Here is a 17,028-nt window from a genome sequence, read left to right as displayed (position 1 = left end):
TAGCACATTCCAGTGCACAGCAATCCTCTAGATAACATTATTAAAACTTTGGTTTTCTGTCACAGACTATCAGTGCCGTCACACCAAGATGCATCAGCAGGCACAGGAGGCTCTCTTACACAATGACAGATTACCTAGATGATCATATTAGCAAGCTGCCTTCTCGTCTCAAGCCATCCACCAATTCACTGTCAGCTTCGTAAAATCTGACATTCAGTCTGTACTGGTTTTGGCTGGGGTGGAGTTAATTTTCTTCACAATTGCTTGCATGGTGCTATGTTTTGGACTTTTGATGAACACAGGGTTGATAACAGGGATATTTTAATTATCACTAAAGTGTTCACACAGCATCAAGGCCTTTTCTCTTTCTTAGAGTGCCCTACCAGCAGGTAGGCTGGGGGTGCTGAGGGAGCACAGTGGGACAGCTGATCCCAGCTGACCAAAGGGATATCCCACACCACAGGAGGCCATGCTCAGCAATAAAACTGGGAGTGGGGGTTGGAAGTTGGCCAGAGCTGCTGTTGCTCAAGACTGGCTGGGCATCAGTTACTTGGTGGTGAGTAACTAGGACTTTTTGCATTACTTGTTTTGTTTGGGTTTTCTATTTCTCCTTTTCAGAATTATTGAACTGCCTTAATCTCCCCATGAGTTTTCCCACTTTTACCCTTCCATTTCTCTCCCCCATCTCACTTGATGGGGCAGTGAGCAAGTGGCTGTGTAGGCTTAGCTGCCGATCCTCTGCTTAGATCACAGCACAGTCATTTAATAAAGATTACTTCCATGAAGAATTAATAGTCATTTATTATTCCAGAGTATGTGGAACTGTTCTGAAAAGAAAGATAAACAGTATGTAAACAAGTTCATTGAGCAAAAATTCCACATAGTCAAATCTTGGCATGCAGTGTATGAGCTCAGGTCACTGGAGGATAAGCTGAGACATAAACTTCATCCTAAGACTGTCAAGTCAGCTATAGATATTTCTACACTGAAATACTGAAAGGCAGTAAACACATCAGGTTTTGGGGCTTTTTTCTCTTTTTCCCCCTCATACTCTCTAGGACTTTAAAACAGGATGATTCCTGAAGGAGTACTTAAATGAATCCAGACACTTTTCAAAAACAGCTCTGGATAACCAGAAATCCTGAGCCCACTCACCAAAATAGCTTCAGAAGAGAAGACCTTCAATATCTTGATGTAATTGTACTCACTAGAATTTCTGTCTTAAAGAGCTTTGATTTTAGGAAGCCTACTATTTATGACTATCTATTAAACATGATTTAGTAATGGAACATAATAAACTGAGTTTTGTATGAACTTCATATAAGTTTTGTTTAAGCATATTGAGCTTTTAGAGACATTTAGGGTTTTATTTAGAAAATAAATATAATGAAGAGTAGCACCCATCCAGAGATGCTTACATCAAGTTGTCTATGAAAAATGATCTTTATATATAAACAAAAAGTCCCGTAAACTAACATTGTAGAGGAGAGAGTTAGTGAAGTCACAGATTTATCCTAGAAGAAAGCTAATATTATTCTACCAAAATCTGTGCTTCCTTTATTCTCCTTATGTGTTTGTAGAGTATCTTTTTCTCAGAGCAAAAGAAAAATTATAGAAATTTCAAAAACAAATCTTACACACAGTTAGAAGATCTGTTCTAAGTCAAACCAAAATTACACACATTCCAGCAATTAAAAGCAATAATAAGAGGGAACGTCAAGAAAATAGGGTAAGAAAAGGACAAGCATATATATTCCAACCTTCACCCATTTCCACATGAAAGTTTTTCCTAAGATGTCATTTTTAAGGATCAAGTTTCTATTCTGTATTTAGCAATATCAAATGGATCTCTCCTCTGCTTTTGTTCAGATTTTGCTCCTCCTTCTGCACCCATACCATACTTTGACCACAAAAATGTACAAACATTTAGCAACACATAAAAGTAGTCAAGACTGAAAGGTTCCTGTTTGAAGAACATACTCAAATAATAATTCTGCCATTGCTGCAGAGCAAGAACACTCTCAGGATTTTACACCTGATTCAGCCACACTCTTAAAGGCTTGCAATTTACTGACTAAGGACACACATAAAACAAATGCTGTCCCCACTGCAAGAGGAATTAGAAGTTTATTGTAGCCTCTAATCATTAGTTCCAAACCCTTGAATCTAAGCACAAAATTGCAATATAAATAGAAGGTTAGACTAGGACTCACATGCTCAGCATTCTAATTCCTGGCTGCGCACCTGGCAAATCACTTCACTGCTCTGTGCTTCAACATCTCAGTCTGTAAAATGGGAATAATACAGCTGATTTCCTTTGAAAAGAATTTCAGGTCTATTATGAAAAGCTGTATATAAGAGTATGGTGCTGATAGTCTTACGGTTGATTTTGTACACTGAAACCTTTATTAAATACATTAATTGAGCAGGATTAATGAGATGGTTTCTTTTTTCCTCCATTACTGGCTAATAAATATCTCTTATACACTTTAACAAAAAAGATGATTGAACTGGGGAAATGTGGATTGTCAGTTGGATCTCTCTTACAAGAGGAACCACTTGCCCCAAGTAGAAAAAGGAATTATCTTTCAATGGATGAGCACAAAGATAAATTCATATAATACTGAAGAAAATCAACTGAGAGAAAAAATTCTTGCTTATGATCTATGGTTTTAGTCCTTAATCTGCACATCAAGAAAAGGTTAATTTCTTATATGAAGACCACTCAGAAATTAAACTGCATCCAAAGACATCTGTATGTTACCTACAGGCACAGACACTACTGAGACAGTTGATTCCAGCAAAGAGTGCTATCCCTGGTGTCCAAGGAATACAGAAATCATGTCCAACTGTAAGCACACATCATGCCTCTCCTAGACAGTTTACTTCTCTCAGGTGTTCATTCTTTGAGATCCCAAAATTTCGCAGAAAAGCTTTCATGGAAACTTCATCCTTGCAAGATAGTGAGAGCTTTCACTTGGAAAGAGTCTGGCAAAATTTCTCTCTGAGACAAAAGGGTCTGAACAACATTAATTCACTTCCAGTATCAGTATGGAATAATTTGGAAAATAGACTGTCTTGGAAGATTTATAAAAAAAAACCAACAACATAATATCATTTCTAAATTTGTTGTCCTCTGAAACTCAAAAATCAAAACAGAACATTTTTTGAAATACAAAACCTACAGCTACTCTTCCTTTTAAGAGAGTGAAGATGGATCAAGTTTTGTGAAGTTCTTACAGCTATGAGGAAAGGTAGTGTTTTTGTTATTAACACATTTGACTTTTGAAACCTCCAGCAAGGAGGCTTTGGAACACAGACCTTCAGGCAAATAACTCTCCTCAGTTAATATAGATCAATGTCTTGAATCAGGAACTGAAATCTCCTTGTTTCAGATAATCATCTCTCTCGCTGTGACTTCCAAAGAACAAGCTAGAAGGTCATTACGGCACATTGGAGAGCTTGTCAAAAATACAAGACTCATCACAGTATATTAAAACATACCAACACAAGCAATTCTCTAATAGGATAGCAAGTATTTTCTATGCTAGTGTTAGTGATGCAATAGCAATTGATGACATATCTGTATTTCTTAGGTAACAGAACACATGCAGAAGGGTGAATTTCAGCTATTGAAACACTCACTTGTGAATTATCTGCTTTACTGAAATTCTTACTGAATCTACCTAAAACACAAACCAGGCAGAAATGTTCCTTATACAACACCAGACCACAAATTGAGGAAGACACACCAGGGAAATCTGGTACAGGGAAGAGCATGCCCTTAATTGATCAGGACATATGGACCACCCATGCAGAGATGAGACTGAATTTAAACTAAGTAATAAGAGCAGATCATTGTTTGTTTCTGCTTCAGTGCTTTCTCCAAACTCCATCCTTGGTGCCCGACATATGTTCTACTGTAAAATAGATATGGGAGATGGAATTCCAGGAACTAAAGCTTTATGCTCCAGACATTGCCCAGCAGCACTCCCACTGAATGGAACACAGCCCAGTAAATACCTATACCTCAGCTAAAATCAGAGCCCTAACACACCAAACATATATTTTACATGGTCTGATTCTACTTACAGAAAATTGGTTAAATGAATTTTACAGTGGAAACATCAACAAATTTGTTTGGGCCAGCAAAGAGTGATGAAAAATACACTTGTTCCATGATTAAACTCCTTCCTGCTCACTTTCTCATTCTGCAGTATATTAAAACACCTCAGGAGAATCAAACTCATTGAAACATTTCAAAAAAAGATACAACTGATATTTTACCTATTTATTCATGAACAAACTGAAATAATAAATATATTACAAGGCCTTTCTCAAAAAGAAAACGATGCCACAAAAATTCTAATTCTTCGCCTACAGAAATTAAAGTAATTTTTCAGCAACTAGTTTCATTATTCCTAGCACTTCATACTAAGCTGATCATTACTTTAACAATAACTTGGTTAAGTTTGACAGGTTTTTTTTAATTTTTGCAGATACTTGAGTCCATGCAAAACATTTAAGCATTACAAATAGGGCAGAGTACAATACAGTGGAAAGCAAAGATCATATTTCTTAAGGATCATACGTTGTGTGCTTTCCAGCTGTAGTTTTACCAGATATTGTTACGTTTTGACAGAGATTTGTTTGTGGGAGTTACAAGAAATGCTTAAAATTTAAACATTTCAAAGTTTCCACCACTGTCATTGCATCCCTAGAGCTGTGCCCTGTGTAATGTATTAACTACCACTTTTAATCCTCAAGTAACTATGTTGTCTTAATAATGCAGAAACATGTTGCAAAATGCAATTATAACAGCAAATACCAAAAAATATATTAAAGGTATTGCTTTAACTTTTAGCATTTCCTAAGTTTATTTGATGTTTGGAGAGATGGTGTCACACAATTGACTGGAAGAATCAATATTATCCCATTTCAAAGAAGTATCTAATATAACACACTAGCCAACTTAAGTCCATTACTCATAACATGGATCAAATGGGGTTTTGTTTTAATTTTATCAGCCTATTAACTCAGGGCAGAGATCATATCTTCAGTCTTCTCATGAGGACATCATGAAACCATGCAGAAATGACAACCTGAAAATAACACTTTACAGGTTTTTTTGTCAGTGAATTTTCACTTTGAATAGTCTCACCTCTATTTCATCCCATTTGAGATCCACAGCTCTCTGTCCTGCCTTTGGCTGCCACGTAGGTAACGTCACAGTGGCTCTGGAGCGGGGCAGAGCGATGTCAGGCTCCAGGGTGGACGAGGCCGGGCTGCTGTGCCGGGGTGAGGTGGCCTCTGTCCCTTGGGAGGCTGCAAGGCTCCGGGGTGAGTGTTCACAGTTTGTTCCCTCAAAGCCTTCACTGCAGAGACAGAGGTAGCCATCCCCGCTGGTGCTGCAGTTACCATGGAGACAGGGGTTGCTGGCACAAGGATCTGAAACAAACTGGAAAAAAAATATCATATAGGTCAATTACTGATTATAAAGGATTTATTTCTGGTTTTAAAAATACCATAAAACAGAATTCTTTCCCCCTACTGTATTCATCTTCTGAACATATCTATGAACCAAACTCATCTTTGGTGTATCTTCAAGGAGGTAAATTCAAAGAATTAAAGAATACAAATTAATCTATATTAACTACTTTCCTCAGACCATTTATGCTAATTCACTGTTGCCACATTCAAGCAAAGAGATAAACAGGAAAAAGGAATGTGACCATCATTCATTATCAGAAATTTTCAAATATAGACTTAAAAGAGTGACCTATTCTGGGAAAACATCAGATATGCTGGAATTTAAGGGAGTAACAGAAATAGGAAAGGGCACAGCACTTGTACAGATCAGCAGGTTACAAAGCATCTGTGTGGTCAGAGTGAAGCACATCACACAATCCTATTTGTGGACACAACTTCCTTTGTAAAAGAACTGGGTCTTTTACCTACACTTCATTTTGTGGACAGCAGTTTCAGAGTCCAATTCATTTGGGAGCTGAAAGCATTCTAACAGGAATTAGAAAGCAGAGGCAAAACTGTGCCTGTTTTTAAAACAGCATTTGTAATAGCATGGACAAGACTAAGCTCAGTGCTGTAGGAAAAATGCTGTCCAAGGCTTGTATGCCTTTAATTTCTATCTTGAATTTACCGAGAGCTATTTTGTAGTTTCTTATGTAATCACTGACTTTCAGGTTAAAGGTCTTCCCTTTTCTCTGTTGAATTTTACATTCATAATGCATTTATAGACATGAAGATATACATCTACAAACTCTTCAAGTTTCATCTCCTGGAAAAATTAGCTGTACTTGCCCTGTTTCCTTAGGAAGGACAAGCCCTTCCCTCCAGACACATGTTTGTTTTTGCACCTGGGACTCCAAAGTTTAGCACTGCCTTTTGCAAAAGCATCAATACTTTTGCTTGTCCTGGAAACAGCTTCCAAGATAATACTGAAGAAATGCTTGCCTTAATGAGAGCTAAATCACACTGCTGGCTCGCTGTCATCGACCAAGACCATCAGGCAGCTCCCTTCACTTGTCTTCACATCAAAGGGAAAACACGTCACTGGAATCAGACATTTCCTCATCTTTAAATGCAAATTTCACCCAAGTGCTCCAGTCCTAAAGGTTACTCCATTCTTTCCTGTTCAATATTCCTTCTCTTCTCTGCATAAGCAATGCTTCGTATTACATTTCTCAGTAAAGCAGCACAGTTATTTATTATTAAATATTTGTTATAATTACCTCAAGAAGTACATAAATCTTAAATATCATTAACAAAAAACAAGTATTGGGTCTACACTGGGAATTTTACCTTCCCAGTAATCCAAAGGTCTGGTGTCAGGGACACCAAATCCTAATATAAAATCTTCTTATATAAAACTATATATAAAACTATATATAAAACTATAAAACTTTATATAAAACTTATATAAAACTATATATAAAACTATAAAATTATTATTGACCTCAGCTGGAATTCTTTCTTTGGCTCAAATTTCTGTATACCCCAGACTCTGTAACATTTTTGGATAGAAAACAGAGGAAAGATTATCAGGGAAGTTAATTTTGGAGACAGTCAATGATGAATGTCAGATTTTGTCCTGACTGATGTAGAAGGCTTAGAGGCCATAGAGGACAGTCCAAAATACATGGTCTATTAATTTATCTCGTGGTTTGGTCACAGTTCAGAGTGTTATTTACTTTGCTTGGGAACACATCTCATACATATAAGATGATACATTAGACATCAGGGTCAAGCTCTGACTCTTCTTCATTTTTGACACTCAACTGTATGGCAAGTTTTTATATATATCCTTGACATATCAAGGAAGTATGGGGTTTTATGTTCAGAAGGCCTTATCTCCTTAAAGTCTCTTTCCCCTGCAAATCAAAAGAATACCTAAGTTCTCTAAGAACAATTTCTACATCTCTTCTCCCCAAAATAATATTTAAGTGACAGAAAAGAACAATTTTCAGGAAGGAACTAGTTCTGTTCTATGGTTTGTCAGTTACATTTTAAGCTTGCTCCACTGCCAAGTGCCAGAGATATTAATAGAAATTTTCTTTTCCTTTAAGAGTACTGAAGATAAAATGTGTTGACATGTGAACAAAGCCCAGTTCAAAAATTGCTTGCAACAGTTTTTTTCATATTCTAGTTTCTTGGACTAGATCTGAGTTTCAAAGAACTGCAGATTCCCTATTGTTGGATAAGCTCTTTACTCATGCTTTCACAATAAATCCAAATTCACAATAACCCTATTTTGTGTTAGTAATTCAACTGTTCTTGTCACATGTAAAATGTTATGGTTAGTATCTGCAAGCCTAGTAACAAGAAAGAAAAAATAATGTTTTCAGTCACAAAGGGAACTTCCCCCATTATTGAATGTAGTCGTTCACTTTACAAGCACAATAATAAAAAGTGTGTGATCCATTCCATTTGATGCAAACTGATTTGAGCTTGTTTGACTGGAAGCAGATGTGTTTAATTAATTATTAAGTCCTGCTCAGTGCTGCCCCTGCCATGCACTGAAGAACACCTTGTGCTTTAGGAACAACCCCTACCCTTTCAGACATAGTGGAAGTGAAAATAATTAAAACGGTTTAGATTAGATGAAGAATAAAAAAAAATAATAGATGTTGAACTTCAGCCACAGAACTTCCTCAAAACTTAGTCTTATGAAGCACTTCACAGGATTTTATAATTTTTCTCATTCCTCAGTTACTAACAATTCAAAAGCTCATTTATCTTCCAATATGCCTATCAAAACAAATAAATTGTGCATAGGTTTTCTGTTGAACTGAAGAGTCCATTTTAATTATCAGATAAAAAGAAATAAGCAAATAAAATTGATTAATTTGTGTTGGTTGTGATGCTTCTGTGGTTTCTCTGGTCCTCACCAAGGTGGCAGCAATGGTTAGCCAAGTGATCTGAGAAACATTTTGACAGCAAACAGCATGGCTACATCAGAATTAAAGCTAGCAAAATTTCAAGGCTTATTCTTCCACCAACTATTGAAGCTGACAAAAAAAAAAATCTTAAACCAAAACAAAAGAAAAAACGAAAACACCTTGGTCTCAGAACTAAGAGCTGAACCCAAGTATACTGCAAGTACACAATTACAAACTCAATTTTTAGCCACTCCTCGTGCAGTTCACTATCTTCAGAGACTTTCACAGAGAAAAGGTAGCAAGTAACACAAATCCATATAGCCCATGAATAAATACTAAATCAGTATGACCACCACTAAAAAATCCAGGGTTGTTTTAGGTATAGAATTTCCATATGCACTATTAAGAAAGCATATTTTGTATTTCGGCCTCTTGTTTTCATGCCCATTTTTTCATTTAATAGTTTGTCTGTTTTTATAATACATCCCTTGACTAAATAGGCACAGCCATCCATTGCAGCTGACAGAGCCAAGCTAAAAAGCATAAAATGTATTTGCATGCAATTACTATTCCATATGCCTGGACAATTGTAATCCCTGAAACATTTTTCCAATAGAATCCTAAGACAGATGCATACCAAGGTGCCCTTCATTTCATAGTTAATTTTCCAAAGGCAGACTGAATATGGTATAACAAACTGGGCTTGTTTAAGAATCACACTCACAAACATGGCTCATTTGCCAGCCAGTCCAATTGTTTCCTAAGGTTTCAATTCAAGATAAAACACTGCAGGATGTAAATCTGCAAGATCTTTCTGCCAGTACTACTTGTGATGACACCAATTTGTCAGTTTATGCTCATTCACCTTCTCTTCAAAGTGGTTCTACTTGTTCCACCTGGAGACAGTCCAGGTAGATCCTCCAAAGACTTTAAAAAATAGAATGGTAAGTCTAAAGCCAAAACTACAGATGAGCTCCTAAACACTGTGCCAAACCTGTGTTCCACCTGCAACTCTCCTCTTAGATGTGTTAGTACAAAACTAACTTTTGGGTCAGTTTTTATTGCTGTTGCCTACAGCCACAGACAATATTACACCAGTTTGCAACTTCAGTAAAATATGTAAAAAAAAAAACCAAACAATAAATCCAGTCCTCAAAAATTCAGCAGATTGTTTAAATTCATTCTACATACTGAATGTTAACCTGTTAACAAAGCCAAGCTGCCACAATCATGTCAAAGGCTGATACTTTGCATATGCATCCAGAAGCACCCTCTACCTCTGAAACAGCCTGTAGATATTAAAAACCAACATAGCCCAAAGTTTTAAACTTTCCCTGAGATAGATGGCTCCCTGAGATAGTTTTTCCAGTTACAGGGTAAATTGCTGTGGTTCTCAAATATGTAGAGTTACTCAAGTGGCTGGGACTTAGGTAGTTTCTTCATGTGTTCTGGTAAAAAGATCTTAGGAGAAATTTAAATCGGTAAAACTGGTTTTGCACCTACATTGCTGAAGAAATTCCCCAATACAAAAGCAAACAACTTCTCTCCCAGATGAGATCATGGAAAGATCCACCATATTTGCACACCAATTTCAATATTTGTATGGTACACTAAAAGTTATCAACTTCTGAATACTTTAGAAAGAAAATAATTAAAACCTGCAGTCTAAGGCATTATCTCCTTTTAATAAAGTAGCATCGAAAAATATTTTTCCTTTAAAGCACATCTGAAATATGATCTATTTTTGCATATGCATCAGTTTATGAAAAAGAGATGGAAACAGATTTAAATCTTTTACACAGCAATGACAATAAAGATTATCTAAAAACATAATCTCTTTGAAAAAAAATTGTTTAATTATGTTCAAACTATTATTAAAATTTATTCTAATTCAATCCTTCACACAGTGAAGCTGTAAATTCCATTCCATCTCACATTAAATATTAGTGCTAAATATGAAATGAAAAGCAAGAAAAAAAAAAGATGAATTTGATTTTTAAAAAAACCCAGACGTTCCAAATAGTATCCAAAGGAAAAGCATTGAGATGAATATATCAAATAAATGCATTTTCTTCCATTTTGAGAAAAGACTGCCTTGAGACTCAGTAGGACTCAAGCAACATATCTGGGATCAATTTCTGGCTCTCCCAGAGATCCTGTGTGAGCAGCCAGACTCCATCTCTGCCTCTTTCCAACTGTAAAATGGGGATTACACTTCCTTTCTCACACTGCCAGTACTGGCTGGTTAGAAAGCAATTTTTTTTCAGGATGGGAACCACAGAGACAGTGGTAATAGGAACTCTCAAGCAGCACTGAAATACAAATAAATACAACCAACAAATACATCCCTGTAGAGCAAGGCTAAATATGTAACCTGCAGCTATTCAGGTTTGTTCCTTAGTCTTTCTTTTTTGCTTCTTTCTGTAACCATTCTGGTTTCTTCTGAACACTTCTTTGCTCCAAGGGACAGAAGTGTTTACAGAATTATTCAGCAAACTTTTAAGGTCAAGAAAAAATCCTAAGTAATATTAACTTTCCTAATTAACCCCTAATAGACAAGAAAACAGTCTTAATAATGCATCGTTAGACACTATTCTTCTTCAAAACTACATTTGCTTCAAAACAGATGCACTGAAGAATAATGCATTCATTTTCCAACTGTGACCGAACACAACAGAAATAAAAGTGGCTGAAACACCCTGATTAGGAGAGTCAGGATGAATGAGAGCTTTTTGTCACATGAGGATGTAAAAATAGAACACGATCAGCACCACGATCACACAGGTACTGTCACCTTAAATGCTCCCAAAAAGCTGCCTGCAATGTCCTTTGTGTGAGAATTTAAGGATGCTCTTCAGAAGTAATTCCTCTGCCACATGCACCAGGACACAGTGACACACTGCCTGACGGGGTGTGGTGGCCACAGTGATCAGAGCCAGTGTGTACAGGAATTGCAATGTCACAGTCTGGCAGAAGGGAGGACATGTCATCATGGTGCTGTTCATACTGTGAGCTGCCCATGGGCAATGAGCTACACCTGCCTGAGACCTGAGTATCAGGGATTTAACAGAATCAACAACAACAAAGTCATAAAAAGTGCTCTACACAGAGGTCCTGGAAGCCAGAGCAATCAGGGCTTTCTTTCCCATCCCTCAAAAAAGTGTAAGCAGTGCAAGACATTTCTCTATTACATAAAACAAGAATTTGGTAGCTACAAGACAAAACTGAGATTAATCAAGATTTAGAAGGCTAAGGTCAAGAACTGTATCATACTGAAAATAGAATATAAGCAACTTCTTTTTAGAAGTAAACACTCTTTTCCTTTAGCAATCCAACCCTATGCCAAACCCATGAGGAAAGCTATCAATAAATCTAATAAAGTGTAACCTTTATCAGATAATTCAGAATATTATTCTTTGAAACATCATTAACAATGAGAACTTTGGATTTCTTCCAAGCTGCAATTCTCATTCCATGAGTTTTGAATATTCAGAGTAATGAAACTGCCAGCAAATGTAATAAATGGATATAAAACTTTTTTTTTTTTTTTTTTACTTCAGTGAAGCAGAAAAAAATTGCCTAAAGAAATTGTCTGTTTAATTGCAAACCAAAGCATGGCTGCCCAAATCTATTTGAAAAACCAGCAAACATAACACAGCAGAATTTGAACAGTGTGATAGATTTTCAAAACAGAGCTCCAGAAATGGCTGATTTACCCTTGTGTAATAAGTTACCAGACACCAGCTGCTTTGCTCTACCTATCCTCAGGCACATTCTTACCTCAAGGTATCCTGAAATAACTGCAAAGTAAATTGAGATCACTTTCCCTTTCCCTCAACAAAAGGAAAATAAAAACTGAAAACTGTCAGATTTCAGCACATACATAAACAATTATTGAGAAGCACCTTACTTTTTTTCTGTTTTTCTGATCAGATTATTTTCAATCCCTTTTTTTTAAATATATATTTGCCTTTCTCCTGCTCTCTCCAGCTCTCTCGTTGTTACAGCAGACAAGGATTCAAAGCCTTCCTTTCTGGATTAGGAACCTGACACTTTTCTGGTCAAAAGTGATTTTTAATTTTAAGACAGGGCTGGAGGCATCTTTATCTCATAACAAAGTACCTGCCCACACATAAAGAGCAATGTCCAAGGAGTTTCAAATCAACATCCACTCCCTCATCCCTGAAGAACTTACCATTTTACAGCAAAAAGTAACTGGATTAAATATTTGGGCTGGAGATAGTAACCCCAGACTTCTCTGCTCCTACTTGCTAAACACCATCACTCACTCATGTTGGCACTCACTGCCATTGTCACCGTCCATCTCTGTGAAAGAATTTTCAACTACAACATTGTATCTCACATTTCATGACAGCCTGGGTGAACTCAGTTACTTCACAGCACTTAGTTAAGGTATGAAAACAGCAGCATATGCTTGAATTTTGAGAATAAGCCAGTCTGCAGACCCATAAAATAGGTCTTTATTTTCAGTGATGAGAGGCAGTGCTTCTTTTAACCTCATCTGAAATAGCAGATTTGCCCAGTCAGTAGAACATCCTTTCTGGGGTTATTTTTTAAAAAACAAATTTATCTTGAGATCCAAAAGATCTTCTAAAATTTTATTCAAATAAAATGGATTTTTTTTCCCATGCCATCCAGTAACAATTGCTCAGGGTTTTGTCTTGCTAGTCTATGCCAGCACAATTCTTTTCATGCTACTTTGATCACTTTATTTTAATTTCAGCTACTCAATCACTCTGAGACCTTCTGGTTATATACACAGACTTTTCTTCAGTGCAGAGGAATGTGCTTCCTGATAGAACAATTCAAGAATCTCTGGGTCTAGGGAAATAAAAATTTGGTGCATAGTCTCCCTCTCTGGGACAGCTGTATGCAATCTGAGATCTCCTGAAGCAAGTTGCAGGGAGCCTGTCATCATAAATAGAGGAATTGCCTCTCAGAGTGTTCACTGTCACATCAGAGATGTCAAAAGGAAACTTGCTTCTTATATGTTCTTACTGGTGTCTCCAAGATGCCATGCATACTCACTGTTCACCATGATGAAAGACACGTGGCAGAAATGGTAAAGTGAGTCAAGGTTCAGCCCAGCAACAAACTCATCATCTATCATTTTAAATCTGCCCTAAAGATCCCAGCTTTTACCAAATGCAATATTAATGAACAGTTCCTGAAAGAAAGGACAGGGCACAAAGAGCTGAAAGGGCACAAATGTAGGGGCCCTGCCCCTATAGGGCATAAATCATTATAGGTCTGCTTCTGTCCAAGTCTCTCTTTCAGTTTGTCTAAACACTGGAATCCATGAAATCAGACACAATGCTGTTCAGCCCATTTTCCTAGCACCGGAGAAAGCAGGGCTGTGACCCAAATAAGCTCTTCTATGAATTTAGATCTGTCATCAAACTACATTGTGTGCACGCTGTCATTTTGCTGTCCACTAGAAACTCGAGAAACAAGAGTGGGTTTTAAACAATGCCATTCTACAACTTCTGTCACTTAAACTTCTCTTCTGATGGTTTACCCTCATGAATTAGTCTGTATCCAGACAAGTTGAAACCTGTGTCACAGATCATTCCCCAAATCCATTATTACTCTTTGAATGACTTCAAATCTACTCTTTTAGCTAGTAATACCAATACTAATTTATCCTTTCATGATTTGATGCTATGAATTAGACTTTTAATTTTCTGATGCAATACTTCATAGAATCTAAAAAATCTTAAGGGTAATAAGTAAATATAGATCTTCTATCTCATTAAAATTTGGTGATTTTATTATGTGCCTTATCTTGTGATATTTAACAAACACATTGCTCTTCTTCAAATCACTTATGGTTTTGAGACTTCTATCACAACTGTGTTTGAGAAAGAGGTGAACAAGCAAAGTCTGAGATATTTAGAAGCTGTTTCATACACCTTGTTTTCATTCAGTATCCCTTTAGGATGTGGAAAGAGAGTACCAGACATGTGGGTATATCTGGGATTTAAATACTGGTATTGCAATATTCTTCAGCTCTTTTCTGCAGCCCTTCCATCACAGTAATCAAAACATTAAAAGCAACTTTTAGACCAATTCTCATTTGTTTTGACACTAGACATCATTTCCTATCTATATGACCCATGACTCTCTGCTCACTCTGTTCAAGGCCCAAATTGTCCTGGCTGGTTTGGACACAGCCCCTCTGAGGTTCTGCATGTCCCCATTCCCCTGAACAATACCTGACAGCAATGACCCACGGGAACTGTGAGGGCAAGGACCTCCAGCTCTGATCACAACCATGCTGGGAAGCTTTGTATGGAACACAAAGGCAACAGCAGCAGAATTGTGTTTCCTGCAGATCACTCCAGCAGCCTTTCATCAGTTAGAGTCCTACATGTATGCTTACATTATTAAAAGTTTTCTGTGTATTTTTTTTCAAGTTTCCATTAACTCCTATAACAAAACATTCATTTCTGGTGGCAAACATCAGGGCTTTTGAAAAGCACTCTCCTGTATCTATTTATGATATAATAGTGTCTGAGATATAATGATATAATAAGAGTGTCTGAGAGCACTCCAAAGACAACGAGAAGTGTTTATTGATATTATTTTCCCCCAGATTATCAGTTTTTTTGGGGCTGAAGCACTTACCTCCTTTTGAAACAGCTACAAGAATTCAAGTGAGTATTTCCTGGCACTGTAAAAGAATTCTAGGTTACTTCTGGGGTTATCACCCAGCATATTGCCTCCACGTCATGCATTAGCGAGGCAGTTGAACACTGTCACTCAGAATGCTTAGCTCTGACACAAGTGTTAGTCACAATATTAAAAATGCCACTTCTTCTGCTGTAACTGTACTGAAAGATGGTGATTCAGGAAACATTTGAAGAAACAGCTAAACACCAAGTCTACAAATAGCAAAACAGTCAAGCACCTTTTGCACAATATCTCTGTCACTGGGGGCCCAACACAGAATTAATTTTGTCCATTCCATGTATTTACCTTACAGAATGAGGTGGCATCTTTCGACAAATGCCAAGCTTTGTATAAATTATTGAAAATTACACACACACATCGTGCATCAGCATTTTGTCCTTGACCTTTAGCAAACATATTTATGCTACAACAAACTTCTTTTAAAAGATAGGAAAAATAGAAACAAAAAAGTAACAATTTTAAACCATTCCTATGGGCATGCCTTGCAGGAAGTTTCTGATAATGGACAAAAAATGGCTCATTAAATCCCTGTTGTACCATATCCTACACATCATCTTCTGTCAGGTTACATGATATTTTAAGGCACTACACCACTGCCTTTCCCTCTGAGGATAGAAAGTGCGATGGAGTAGATTCTTAATGCTGTTATTTGCAGAATGGAAGAACACAACATAACCTCATTGAGGTATAAAGTTTGTCATTAGTCCTTGTTTTTTCACTGTTAGTTGACTCAAAAATTGTTTTATGTAAGTAGTTAAAAGGGTAACAAAAGTATGGAGAACAAGAAGAAAATAAAAAAGTTATATTCTCGTTTGTCTTGCTTCTTTATGGACATGAGACAAACCATGTCTTGATTAGGTATTAAACCTGGCAAACCTCTTCTCATGGACTTACCTTTTGCATTACAAAAATTATTTTTTAATTAAAGACCTAATAAAAATATTTCTCTGAGAAATAAGAGTGGGTTTTCTAAACAAAAAGTTCTTTTATCGAGTAATTTGTTGTTTAATGTAGAAAGGAGCCAACTCTGAAATACATTAGGAAATAAATACTGGCAGAGAGTCTCGAGCAAAAGCAAAAAAAGCTAAGAGAAGTTGACCAGGACAGACATAAACTTATTTTGCCAATACAAGAGAAAGAAGTATTAATTAATCAGAAAGTCTAATCACAGAATTAGCTTGATTTTCTAATATTTTAAGATGATGAATCATGGGTTCAACATTGTTTTCTCAACGAGGTACTAAGTTACAGACAAAATAAAGGGAGAGATATGGCTAGTGCTACAGCGTTTTGCCCCCAAAAATAGATATGCATTGCAAGGACAAAAGAACACAAGTATTTTACACATGAATATGCAAACATTTAAAAAATAAGTCAGCTATACTTGCTAGATTTGCTTTAAGCTGAAATCTTCCCCTACAGATGCATTCTTGAAGCATTCAGCTGCAAAATACTTAGAAAACTAAAGCACTACTTTCTGAAATGATATCCTAAGGAGAAAAAGATGTAAAAAATTAAATTCTGAAGTGTTAAAGACAATAATGTTATTTATGCATATATATCATATATCATATTTCCATTATTGCTTTTATTTACTAAGTAAATATATAGAAGGAATACAACAATCCATCTATTGCAGGGCACAGCAGAAAGAATTTTTAGAATTACTGAGACCTACATTTCGGAACAGAAACATTCGGAAAATAATGTAGTCCTATTTCTCTGTTCTTCAGGAAAAATTGGGCTGCTGATCACCTTTGAAAAAGAAAACATTCTTGTGAAATTCTTCATCACAATACTACTGCTTCTTGATAAAATTTTCTCTAAGTTCTCTGTAAATGCTAAAATATAACAAAATTGAAGTGCCATCACAGGAAATCTACTGCAATCACACCCTCGGAGGCTGGTCTTGATGATC

The 17,028-nt window shown here is 36.5% G+C and overlaps 1 protein-coding gene across 1 annotated transcript in view; it reads right to left on the bottom strand.

Moving 5' to 3' along the window:
• DNER (delta/notch like EGF repeat containing) overlaps positions 1-17,028 on the bottom strand; it is a 114,165-nt gene that overhangs the window by 62,271 nt on the left and 34,866 nt on the right. The window contains exon 2 of the mRNA XM_053986760.1: positions 5,162-5,458. Coding sequence (XP_053842735.1) covers positions 5,162-5,458 — 297 coding nt within the window. The remainder of the gene's footprint in view (positions 1-5,161; positions 5,459-17,028) is intronic.

The sequence above is a fragment of the Vidua macroura genome, chromosome 10, assembly GCF_024509145.1.
Source record: "Vidua macroura isolate BioBank_ID:100142 chromosome 10, ASM2450914v1, whole genome shotgun sequence".
In the NCBI taxonomy this organism is placed as follows: Eukaryota; Metazoa; Chordata; class Aves; order Passeriformes; family Viduidae; genus Vidua; species Vidua macroura.
This window is presented reverse-complemented; position numbering and strand designations above follow the sequence as displayed.